At 42.9% G+C, this 12,351-nt stretch overlaps 1 protein-coding gene across 4 annotated transcripts in view; it reads left to right on the forward strand.

The window, feature by feature from the left end:
* rnf31 (ring finger protein 31) overlaps nucleotides 1–12,351 on the forward strand; it is a 58,876-nt gene that overhangs the window by 19,796 nt on the left and 26,729 nt on the right. For all 4 annotated transcript variants that reach the window (XR_014272811.1, XM_082514008.1, XM_082514007.1 and 1 more), the window contains 8 exons: nucleotides 2,324–2,507; nucleotides 2,871–3,039; nucleotides 6,267–6,400; nucleotides 6,985–7,157; nucleotides 8,322–8,555; nucleotides 10,021–10,206; nucleotides 10,290–10,457; nucleotides 10,556–10,741. Coding sequence is in view for 3 of the 4 variants with exons in the window: in XM_082514008.1 (XP_082370134.1) it covers nucleotides 2,324–2,507; nucleotides 2,871–3,039; nucleotides 6,267–6,400; nucleotides 6,985–7,157; nucleotides 8,322–8,555; nucleotides 10,021–10,206; nucleotides 10,290–10,457; nucleotides 10,556–10,741 (1,434 nt within the window). In the remaining variant the exon portion in view is untranslated. The remainder of the gene's footprint in view (nucleotides 1–2,323; nucleotides 2,508–2,870; nucleotides 3,040–6,266; nucleotides 6,401–6,984; nucleotides 7,158–8,321; nucleotides 8,556–10,020; nucleotides 10,207–10,289; nucleotides 10,458–10,555; nucleotides 10,742–12,351) is intronic.

Here is a 12,351-nt window from a genome sequence, read left to right on the forward strand (position 1 = left end):
AAGAAAGCAGTCCTACATATTTGTTTAATGTTCACATTGAAGGACATATCCTGGTCAAAACTACTCCAGGATTCCTCACAGTGTTACTAGAATCCAAGTTAATGCCATCCTGATTAGACACCATATTTGTCAGATTTTTAAGGCGTGGCTGTAACTCAGGAGGTAGATCAGGTCATCTACTAATCCTAAGGTTGGTACCTTACTAATCAAAACTAAAATTTCTGTAGTAGAAAATAGAAACAGGAAGGTTTCTGTTATTTTACTGTTTATTGCTTAATTACTTTGTGTAGTATGCATGGCTATAAGGGAAGTTTGTATCAGTAGGAAAAGCTGTAAGACTTGTGAAAAGTCCAAAATGTATGCCTGCGCTTGCTTGTGGTGAGCAGCAGCTCAAACAAGAATTGTAAATGGCTTCATGAACACATTGAAGTCGGAGTACTTAGATACTAGGACACTGAGCCATGGCTCTGTGGTACATGCACACATTTCTGCATCTCTGCCAATCAAAGACACTTTGTATGTAGTTTATGTAATATTGAATACTGAACTGTAAATTTTGATTTTTTTCACGGAAGCAATTTTTATTCAGTGTTTTCATAAAAGCCTTGTTTTGATGCATTTCATACTAGTAGGGAGAACACACAGGAGGTTTAAGGCCCGGCAACTTTGAAACCTTTTTGTCCTCCACGGTGGAAATAAAAACATGTATTACTTAAGCCAGCTCCTAATTTTATAAATTCTGCACTCAGCTTTGTAGTCTCCAGTATCATTGAAATGCGGCCAGATGCTGCTCATTTTTCCCTGAGATGCTTGCATTCAAATCCCTCTCCCATGTCTCTCGGCGTACCCAGCCTGTACCGTTACACTTGCTGTCTCCAGGACGTCTGCCCACCTTCCTTCTTTCACATCGTGGTATGATCCCACTCAGTCTTTTTAATGTGATTGGCCGCATTGTGTGCTCATGAAAATGAAGTCTGACCCCGGCTACATAGATTCTCAGCAGGGCTGAAGATTCGGATGCCATATACCAACAGGCCATTAATAATTGACATTTGAAATTATTGAAATGATATAATATAATTATTCGGGCTGGGTGTAATTGTACTGTGGGTCGATGTGGCTATACGTTTGTCTAACAGGACAAGCACAGAGATGAGTCCTCTGTCAGATTAGTCATTAGTTTCACTCTTGCCTTTAAATGCTGACTTACACTCTTCAAATAAACCTTCAAATAAACTTTACCAATATTTTGACTGACTTGGGTATGTTGAACCTTAATACCTGCTCCTGTAACCAGGTTTTGATCAATTGTTAATTTTTTACAAATGGAAACAGAGTGACCTAATGTTTATAGTCCACAATTAATAATTATTTTGCTCTTTTGTGGTTTTGAAACAGTTGGCTTTTTTGGCTTTCTCAAGTGGAGATTTTCAGCTTCGATAGTGTTCGATATGAGAATTAGCATTAGAATTAGCCAGGGCAGGGACTTGCTGCCCCAAATGAGAGAGTTTAGGCATCTTGGGGTCTTGTCTGTGAAGGTTCTCAGTCATCCAGGTCATCGTGGTATGTTGGAAAGAAAAGCGTCTGGACTTCTTTAAGTTTCTTGAAGATGTTTCACCTCTCATCGAGAAGCTTCTTCAGTTCTAAGAGCATTTGGTGGAAAGTCCCAGATTTTTAAGACCTATTGGGAGTATCCCTAAGAGGGTCGAGGACCACCTCTGCCTAATCACACGAGCCAAGGTGTGAAAATGGGTGTCTGTTAACTCCTGCATTTTAACTAAGGTTTCAGGTGAACCCATTGTGAGACCCTGCCCCACCCTATTGTGGTACTGAGATGAAATGGCCCAAGATGTGAGTGGGCTATAATCCAAAATGACAGACAGTTGGTGTCGTAAGCCTCTGTTCAAAGATGAACGACCATCATTAGGCAGAGGAACAATACGGGATCCACGGCCCTCTTACAGACACTCCCAGTAGGGCTAAAAATCTGTGACTCTCCGCCAACTCCTCTTAGAACTGAAGAAGCTTCTCGGATGAGAGCTGACACATCTTCAAGAAACTTCCAGACGCTTTTCTTCCCAAGCTCCCTAGACAAACTTGGGGTCTTGTTCACAAGTGAGGGGTGGAATTCTGTCCATACATCCACAGTTTAAATAGAGACTTTCAGATTTCCAGCTTTATTGGCATCCTCTTATTATCTACATACGTTGTCTTTATGATTGCATTTTTAATGAAGCCATGTTGATATTAATATACTATCAGACCATCACTGAACCATCTCTAGTTTTAAAGCCAGCGTTCAGCCACTTTTCTCTTTTCTTAGGATGTGGGACTCAACACTGATGCTGTGATCTCGTCACGCCATGCAGACAGCCAGACCAAGTCTCTAGCTTTTTCCCTATACCGTCGATCCTCCAGGGAGAGCAACCGCAGCCACTCGCTCTCTGCCAACAACCAAAGCCTCAGGTCCATTCAGGTCTTTTCCACCTTCTCAAGCAAACATCCAGGTTAGCTGACAAATTGATGTCTGACTTCCTCAGTCTTGATGCTAAAGACACTCAACTTCCATCAATGTGTCATCATAATGTGGATGTGAGTGTGTGACATATGATTTGGAAATATAGCTTCAGTCTGTAGGCCTAGAAAAGCAGTCCATTTACCCTGAAGGCCAGATGTGCGAATTGAGCCTCAACTTCTGGAAGGAAAGATTCCAGTTATTATGAATTTTTACGTTGTATTTTTACACTTTCTAAGTCTAGATTTAACAGCGTATCATGTGCTACATTGCAAAACAATGGTGAATCTTTGCTGTGAGTGGGTACAAATTATAGCAGAAAGCAGTGTTGTGTCATTGTTGTTTTGTTTCACAGAGAACTGCGCTATTTGCGGAATATTTCGCATCTCAGCCCACTGCCTCACCTGCCTCCAGGGGCTGTGCTCAGACTGTGACAGACTGAATCACTCCTACCCTGAGAGAGCCAACCACCATCGAACAGCTGTCACGTCATCAACTTCATCCAAAAACAGGAGCAATGAAGGGTCAGGATAAGCAGTTCTTGGCAAAATGTACTTTGTCTTACAAGGGTGCAGTAATCCTCAGAATTTACAACTATATATGTGTGTATATATATATATATATATATATATATATATATATATATATATATATATATATATATATATATATATACACAGTGGGGCAAAAAAGTATTTAGTCAGCCACCGATTGTGCAAGTTCCCCCACTTAAAATGATGACAGAGGTCAGTAATTTGCACCAGAGGTACACTTCAACTGTGAGAGACAGAATGTGAAAAAAAAATCCATGAATCCACATGGTAGGATTTGTAAAGAATTTATTCGTAAATCAGGGTGGAAAACAAGTATTTGGTCACCTCAAACAAGGAAAATCTCTGGCTCTCACAGACCTGTAACGTCTTCTGTAAGAAGCTTTTCTGTCCCCCACTCGTTACCTGTATGAATGGCACCTGTTTGAACTCATCATCTGTATAAAAGACACCTGTCCACAGCCTCGAAGAGTCAGACTCCAAACTCCGCCATGGCCAAGACCAAAGAGCTTTCGAAGGACACCAGGAAAAGTATTGTAGACCTGCACCAGACTGGGAAGAGTGAATCTACAATAGGCAAGCAGCTTGGTGTGAAAAAATCAACTGTGGGAGCAATCATCAGAAAATGGAAGACATACAAGACCACTGATAATCTCCCTCGATCTGGGGCTCCACGCAAGATCTCATCCCGTGGGGTCAAAATGATCATGAGAACGGTGAGCAAAGATCCCAGAAGCACACGGGGGGACCTGGTGAATGACCTGCAGAGAGCTGGGACCAAAGTAACAAAGGTCACCATCAGTAACACACTACAACGGCAGGGAATCAAATCCCGCAGTGCCAGACGTGTTCCGCTGCTGAAGCCAGTGCATGTCCAGGCCCGTCTGAAGTTTGCCAGAGAGCACATGGATGATACAGCAGAGGATTGGGAGAATGTCATGTGGTCAGATGAAACCAAAGTAGAACTTTTTGGTATAAACTCAACTCGTCGTGTTTGGAGGAAGAAGAATACTGAGTTGCATCCCAAGAACACCATACCTACTGTGAAGCATGGGGGTGGAAACATCATGCTATGGGGCTGTTTTTCTGCCAAGGGGACAGGACGACTGATCCGTGTTAAGGACAGAATGAATGGGGCCATGTATCGTGAGATTTTGAGCCAAAACCTCCTTCCATCAGTGAGAACTTTGAAGATGAAACGAGGCTGGGTCTTCCAACATGACAATGATCCAAAACACACCGCCCGGGCAACAAAGGAGTGGCTCCGTAAGAAGCATTTGAAGGTCCTGGAGTGGCCTAGCCAGTCTCCAGACCTCAACCCCATAGAAAATCTGTGGCGGGAGTTGAAAGTCCGTGTTGCTCGGTGACAGCCCCAAAACATCACTGCTCTCGAGAAGATCTGCATGGAGGAATGGGCCAAAATACCAGCTACTGTGTGTGCAAACCTGGTAAAGACCTATAGTAAACGTTTGACCTCTGTTATTGCCAACAAAGGTTATGTTACAAAGTATTGAGTTGTATTTTTGTTATTGACCAAATACTTATTTTCCACCCTGATTTACGAATAAATTCTATACAAATCCTACCATGTGGATTCATGGATTTTTTTTTCACATTCTGTCTCTCACAGTTGAAGTGTACCTCTGGTGCAAATTACTGACCTCTGTCATCATTTTAAGTGGGGGAACTTGCACAATCGGTGGCTGACTAAATACTTTTTTGCCCCACTGTATATATATATATATATATATATATATATATATATATATATATATATATATATATTGTCGCGGTTCGAATTTTGAGGAAGAGACATACGACTGAAAGTCCATAGTGGGTCAACACAAATTATTTTATTAAAACACATATATGTGGTGAAGATAGGCTCTGCAAAACATCAAGCTCCATCTCCCCTTACAATAGGTGGGTGTAATATTTATACTTGTGTCTGTGAAGGTTCTCAGTCATCCAGGTCATCGTAGTCAAAGGAGCTTGCAAAGAAAAGCGTCTGGACTTCTTTAAGTTGCTTGAAGACGTTTCACCTCTCATCCGAGAAGCTTCTTCAGTTCTAAGGTCAAATGGTGGAGAGTCCCAGATTTAAACCTAGTGGGAGTGTCCCCCCACAGAGGGACAAAAGGACCCCTGATGATCCTCTAATCGCCTGAGCCAAGGTGTGAAACTGGGTGTGGGTCCCAATCAGCCAGAGTTTCGGGTGTGTTCATTATGAAACCTGGCCCCACCTTATCATGCGAATTCCTGAGGTCAGATGGTCCAGGATGTGAGTGGGCGTTAAGGCGTCTGGGAAGGGATCTCAAAACTGGATTATAGATGGCAGAGAGTTGGTGTCGTAAACCCCGCCTCTGTTCAAAGATGGCCGCTCACAGTGGACATAGATGGCTTCTTTCACTCCTCTTTCAAACCATCTGTCCTCTCTGTCCAAAATGTGAACATTGGCATCCTCGAAAGAGTGTCCTTTATCCTTAAGATGCAGATGGACTGCTGAGTCTTGTCCTGTGGAGGTGATTTATACTTATGATGACCAGTACCTCGCGTCACTAAAACAGAACAGTTCCTCTTTCAGTTCCTCCAGATGCATCCTGTTATTCTACTTGTCCAGACTTATTCTACTTGTCCAGACTTAAACAACACTTGCAGTCAGTTTACCCAGACAGGCTATGTGTCTGTGTCGTTAATCTAAGTGCACGACCCCCCTCTACGTCATCTGTGACCAGGCAAACTCCAGTGCAGCCTGCTGAATGCACACAGGCAATATGTAGTAAATTATACTGTAAACATGTAGGCAACCTTTCAATAGCTGAACTTTGCTCCACTGATCGGCCAGACATTGCGCTGCCCGTAGCTTCAAACCATTAATTAACTTGACCGAGCTTCAACCCTTTAATTATGCAATATATGTATAACATGATTACAGTTGCCCCTGCAATGAAAGATTATTATGTGCTTATGCTAACACCTGAAATACAGACTTTACTATAACCTCACCAGTTTCAATAAATGTGTCCATGAAATGACAATAATGATAAATCATAAATGATGCAACAGCAATAATAAGGATTATGGATGTAAAATAATATTTCATCTCGACTATATATATATATATATATATATATATATACATATATACGACTATTGCTGGTTTAACTTTTTTCATCTTAAACTAGATCTTTTTACTTTTCAAGTTCTTCCACCTGGCGTTGCCTTCACTGCACTAAAGTCAACTCTATCCAGGATGTGCTCTGTGACGAGTGTGAGCAGCCTCGCTTGGAACCCCTCGGCTCTAAAGAAGAGGAATGTCAGCCTGCTACTATCATCGGTCTGTTATCCTTTGGTGTATCTCAGGCTCTAGCAATAGCATGTTGTTATCTTTTATTTTTCTGGGTTTTTTTCCTCAACATAGAAACTGATGGCTGGCACAGTGCTGCACTGTTTCCAAATGACATGGAGCTTCTTGGTTTGAACCATAGCCCGGCCAATAGTCAATATATTAGTAACTGCATAGAGGAAACCTCCTTCAACCATGTTACCAGTGTTATTATAACATAGTTTTTGTCCACCAGGGTGCGCTCTGCAGCCTCCCTGCTGGCAGTTCTGATCCGAGTTGTCGGGCAGAACATAAACAAGTAATCTACGACTTGTTGAAGCAGGAAAACGCCATTATTATTATTATACTATGTTGTCATTATCTTAGTTAGTATTCATAAAGAACATAAAATATTCATAAAAACTACACATAAGATCTACATGTAGATCTGTTTATGTTTAGTGTGTATTAAAAACCTCCATTATTTGTCGTGATCATTTTTTTCCTTTGTAACAGAGTAATTCTCACAAAGGCTTCTGTAAGAATTTTGTTGTAAAGCTCAGTTTGAGTAATAACGTTTGTCGCTGTTTTTTTAGAGTGGCAGTGTAAGAGCTGCACTATGGTGAATGCAGCCAGTAGTATTCTGTGTGAGGTTTGTGAACGACCTCGTTTGGCGACGCGACCTCCAGTGACCCCGTCGCACCCACCCATAACCCCACCCAGACCTCCAGCACCAGTATTGGGGATGCCCGGTGACCCTGACAGTCAGGTTAGGTGTGTGAGTGTGGTCACATTTCTGCGCTCATCCTGCTAGCTATCTGTTGCTAATAACATTTCATTACAGCGATTAGAGCATGCTGTAATTATTAAAGGTACTGCGCTGCAGTGGTTTAAGTCACATCTGTTTAAGGATTCATTTTTTTATAGTGCCAAATCACAACAGCAGTTGCCTAGAGGCTCTTTATGTTGGCCAAGACCCTACAATAATAGAAAGAAAGCCAGAAAATCACATGACATGATGAGGACTCCAATTTATTCATCAAATATCAAACCACCAACCTTGCGATCAGTAGATGACCTGCTGTACCTCCTGAGCTACAGCCACCCCAGTATGCCAGTATGAAGTGCCACATGCTCATACTGTAGACAGGAGCTTCCCTACAGGGGCCCCACCCAGGCCCCATAGTGGGGCTTCCAGGCAGGCCCCACATTTCATGCCTGTACCGAGACCTACACTACAGTACAATAATTTACATGTACAGAGGTGAGTGATCACTGTCAGGTTTACGGTTGTAATTTTGAGGCTTTAATAGTGTGAGTTAGATATGATTATCGTTCCTGATCATAACTCTTCATCAGCCGTTTAATGCTGTGGCTGTTCACCGCATACATGCCAACCCTCCCGATTTTTCTGGGAGAATCCTGAATATCAGTGCCCCTCCCAAAAATTTCCCCAAGCCACCATTCCTCCCGATTTTCCACCGGGACAACAAAATTAAAAAACCATATCCCAGATTTCAGCCAATTCCAATTCCGATTTCCAACAATGGCGGCAGCGACTTAGTTTCAATATTACTCTTGTTACTCTTTCTGGGTCGTAAAATAAACTTTTAACATATTTTCAGGCGAGAATGTAGCTGAGTAAACTTCAAATATCTGAGCCGGAGAGAACAGCGAACTCCCAGCACATCGTTTTCAGACCCCCCGCGGTCTACTCAGGTTAAACATGATATATAAGTCACTTAAGATAACTTAAAATTATTTTTAACTTATTTAAGTTATTTTCTCCGTTAAATAAACACTGTAAAATTCATGTTTTTTATATATATATATATACGCCCCCCTCCCCAATGTCTCCCTAATTCTGAGGTCTCAAGGTTGGCAAGTATGGTTCACCGTGGTTAGTGACTCTCTTCCTGTAACTCTGCTCCAGTGGGTGTGTCAGTTCTGCACATATCTGAACTACTCTCCGGCTATGGTGTGTGAGATGTGTGACCTGGCTCGCCCAGAGCCTGCACCGCTGCCAGTGAAGCTCCGCCCTCCCTCTCCTGTTAGACGTGTCCCTGCTCTGCCGATCAAACCGAAGGAACCTGCTCCTGAAGATCTGGACTCCTGGAGGCAGAATTTGATAAAGGAGGAGGGGCTAAAGCTGATTCAACTAATCAGAGCAAGTCACCGTACTGTCATTATATCTGCATACAGAATTCTTTTCATGTCTTAACTAGAGATGGCACGATACCACTTTTTTATGTCCGATACCGATACCGATATCATAAATTTGAATATCTGCCGATATCGATATGAATCCGATATAGTGTATTTTTTAATCAATAAAACTGTTTTTTTAATATCTTGCTGCTTTTTGTATAAGTTCATACTCAAGTTAAAAAAAAAAACACACTAAAGCTATTCTGTTAAACCTGTATGTAAAAAATACACTGCACCCAAAATATTTCATAGTTCAGCAAAACTGATCAATCTAATAAACTTAAACCTGCTCCATCCTCCCTATTCTGGTATTTTGAAGAGTACTTAGCAGAAATATTAAGCAACCTAACTAATAGGGTTGCAAACTCCCAGCAAAAAAAAAAAAAAAAAAAAAAAGGGAACCACCCCCCACCTCATAATGCTTAATTGGCGTAAACAACTATAATTTGATGCAGTTTTAAAAAAAAATACACAGAAATCAATTATTTTTCAAGAACAATTAAATAGATTCAACATCTTTCTTTAACAGAACTGCAGACTGCACAGATGGTATCTTTCCAAAGGAAAAAGTACTATAGCTTACTAGGGTATATTAGACTTAATAGTTACTATATACAGTAATAGACTTCTATACATTTTACATCAGATTAAAACTTTGGGTGTAAGATTCGGATAATTATTTATTAAAAGCTAGACATTTTAAATGAGAATAAGAAAGAAAAGTATGTCTTTGTGCCCCCTTTTCCCTGTTCATGCCCTATCGGCCCCCCTGGCTAAACTTTGCTAGATCCGCCCCTGCACAGTTACCAGCGTCAGCTACGTAGAAAAAGATCCTGGAGTAGAAAGTAATAATAAATAAATTCTAACAACAGCTGATCAAGCTAAAACGTGCTGCTGTTGTTCAGCCGCTGGTTTCCTCTTTCTGGCGCAAAGTGAACAATAAACAAACAAGAGAGACGGACTCGCGACAGAAAAGCCGATCAGCTGATCATTGATCAGTTTCGATTGAAGTAGCAGCAGGAGAGAGAAGAGGCAGTCGCTCCATATATTGGTTGTTAAACTTAACGCTGGAATGCTTTACAAACACTCAGAGATGAACTTACACACTTGCTTTACTTCTCTCTGGGATCACTTCCTCGGAGATGAAATGCCGGATTGCTAGCGAGGCTGCAAATACACACAGCCGCTCTATCACGTGACCCGTTCTGCTGCGATGTGCTACGGTTATGAGCCGAGTTACGCCATGTCGCAAGTTTTGTGAGGTGCTTTTTTGATATTTAATGGATCGGATTACACTTTTTTATTTTTCTCCGATATCCGATCCAGTAATTGACGTCAGTATCGGACCGATACCGATACGTAATATCGGATCGGTCCATCTCTAGTCTTAACACAAGTTCGTTTGATCTTCATGTCTGTGTCAGCATGGGGAGAAGAAAGGAGTGAGTCCAGAGGAAGTATACACAAGCATGAGGGTAGCTGGGGACAGCAACATCCTGCCCTGCAAGTGGTTAAAGACTGAACTTCCCCTGCTTTTAGACCAGATCAGGATGTTGGTGGCGACATCGTCCTTTCAGTCATTTTCAGATAAGACCTCAACTGAAGACAAAGTCAGTAACCTCCTGTTAAACCTGACAAATCACTCTGACTATAGTTCTGTGTTTTCTGAAAGTGAAACTGTCCTGCTACACAGAATAACATAACACAGGATCTCACCAAGGAGGCTGGCAAAGTGGTAGATCTTGCAGAAACAGAAAGTGTGATCCAGCTTTCCAGAGCAGAAGCTAAACAAGCCTGGCTTACAGCAGGGGGTGACACAGAGAGAGCTGCCAGACAAGCTCTGAGAGACCGACTCGCCAAGGTGATGTTTGGTCAAACGTTTAGCATTGTTCCCTGATATTTCATGACTCCACCCTCTGTGTAGACATTCAATTATATTTCTTCATTCTATCCTATCAGGTAAAGGAGCTGTGTGCACTCGGCTTTAGTGATGAAAGTCACTGTCATGAGGTTTTACGGCAGAGTGGTGGTGAGGTAAGAGGAGCCTTGGCGTTGCTACAACGACCACTTCTGGAGCCCTTCCACAAACGCATCTGGAGTGAGAAACCTGAGCCTCCTGTCGATATCCACCATCCTGACAAGCAGGTAAAACCACAGCCGTGTGATGTCACTCACTGGTTTACGCTGGGGCCAGTTTAAAGCCCAGATCTTTAGTTTATGGCCACACCGGGGATTTTTATTTTGGAATTTGTAGGTTTTTTTCAAATGGGTCATCCTCATTTCTTTATATTTTGCTTCCAAGGAGTCGGGATTTCTTGGCATTTTTTAAAGTGGTCATTGTCTTTCTGAAGGCCATTTAAAGGTTTTCTTTGGACATTGCTGTTATTTCGCTCATTTTCAGTCCTGTCCTTGTTCTTGACCATTTTCAGTGTTAAGGTCCAGTTCAGTTCACTTTCATTTATATAGCTCCAAATCACAACAACATTTGCCTCAAGGTGCTTAGCCAAAGACCCTACAGTAATACAGAGAAAACCCTCTATGAGTAGTGCTTGGTGACAGTGGGAAGGAAAAACTCTACAGCGTTATTTTTGTGTCTCTATTGTGAGTGCATGTATAAAAAAAATGCAAGTGCAAATGTTGTATTTTGAGGAGAAAATGATTTTCAGTGCAGAAAAGTCGATTCGAGTGAACAAAATTAATTTCTGTGTTTGCTATTATCCACACACACACAATAACAGCCCCTCTCGCTCAGATCTCTGCTCTGTGTGCTCACAGACATCTGCAGACCGGCTCTCGGTGTGTCACTCTCACTCTCAAATAGTGACGTGCGAATCATGAACGAATCGTTCAATACTTGAGAATCACTTTACTGACTCGTGAATCATGATTCACAAGCTCCTCCCGGTGGGACATGCCTGGAACACCTCACCCAGATGCCCGAACCACCTCAGCTGGCTCCTTTCGATGTGGAGCAGCAGCTGCTCTACTCTGAGCCCCTCCCGGATGGCCGAACTTCTCACCCTATCTCTAAGGGAGAGGCCAGCCACCCTTCGGAGGAAGCTCATTTCTGCCGCTTGTATCCACGATCTCGTTCTTTCGGTCACTACCCACAGCTCGTGGCCATAGGTGAGGGTAGGGACGTAGATCGACCGGTAAATTGAGAGCTTCGCTTTTACACTCAGCTCCCTCTTCACCACGACGGACCCGTGCAGCGTCCGCATTACTGCAGCTGCAGCCCCAATCCATCTGTCGATCTCCGGCTCCCTTCTCCCATCACTCGCGAACAAGACCCCGAGATACTTGAACTCCTCCGCTTGGGGCAGAAACTCATCCCCGACCCGGAGTGGGCACTCCACCCTTTTCCGGCTGAGAACCATGGCCTCAGATTTGGAGGCGCTGATCCTCATTCCCGCTGCTTCACACTCGGCTGCGAACCGTTCCAGTGCGAGCTGGAGGCCCTCACCCGATGAAGCCAACAGAACCACATCATCCGCAAAAATCAGAGATGAGATTCTGAGGCCACCAAAGCGAAAGCCCTCCGCCACTTGGCTGCGCCTAGAAATCCTGTCCATAAAAATTATGAACAGAACCGGAGACAAAGGGCAGCCCTGGCGGAGCCCATCACCCACCGGGAACGAGTCCGACTTATTGCCGGCAATGCAAACCAAGCTCTTGTAACGGTTGTATAGGGATCGAATGGCCCGTAGCAATGGGCCAGACACCCCATACTCCCGCAACACCTCACACAGGACACC

Source organism: Aulonocara stuartgranti (assembly GCF_965226115.1).
Source record: "Aulonocara stuartgranti genome assembly, chromosome: 18".
Classification (NCBI taxonomy): Eukaryota; Metazoa; Chordata; class Actinopteri; order Cichliformes; family Cichlidae; genus Aulonocara; species Aulonocara stuartgranti.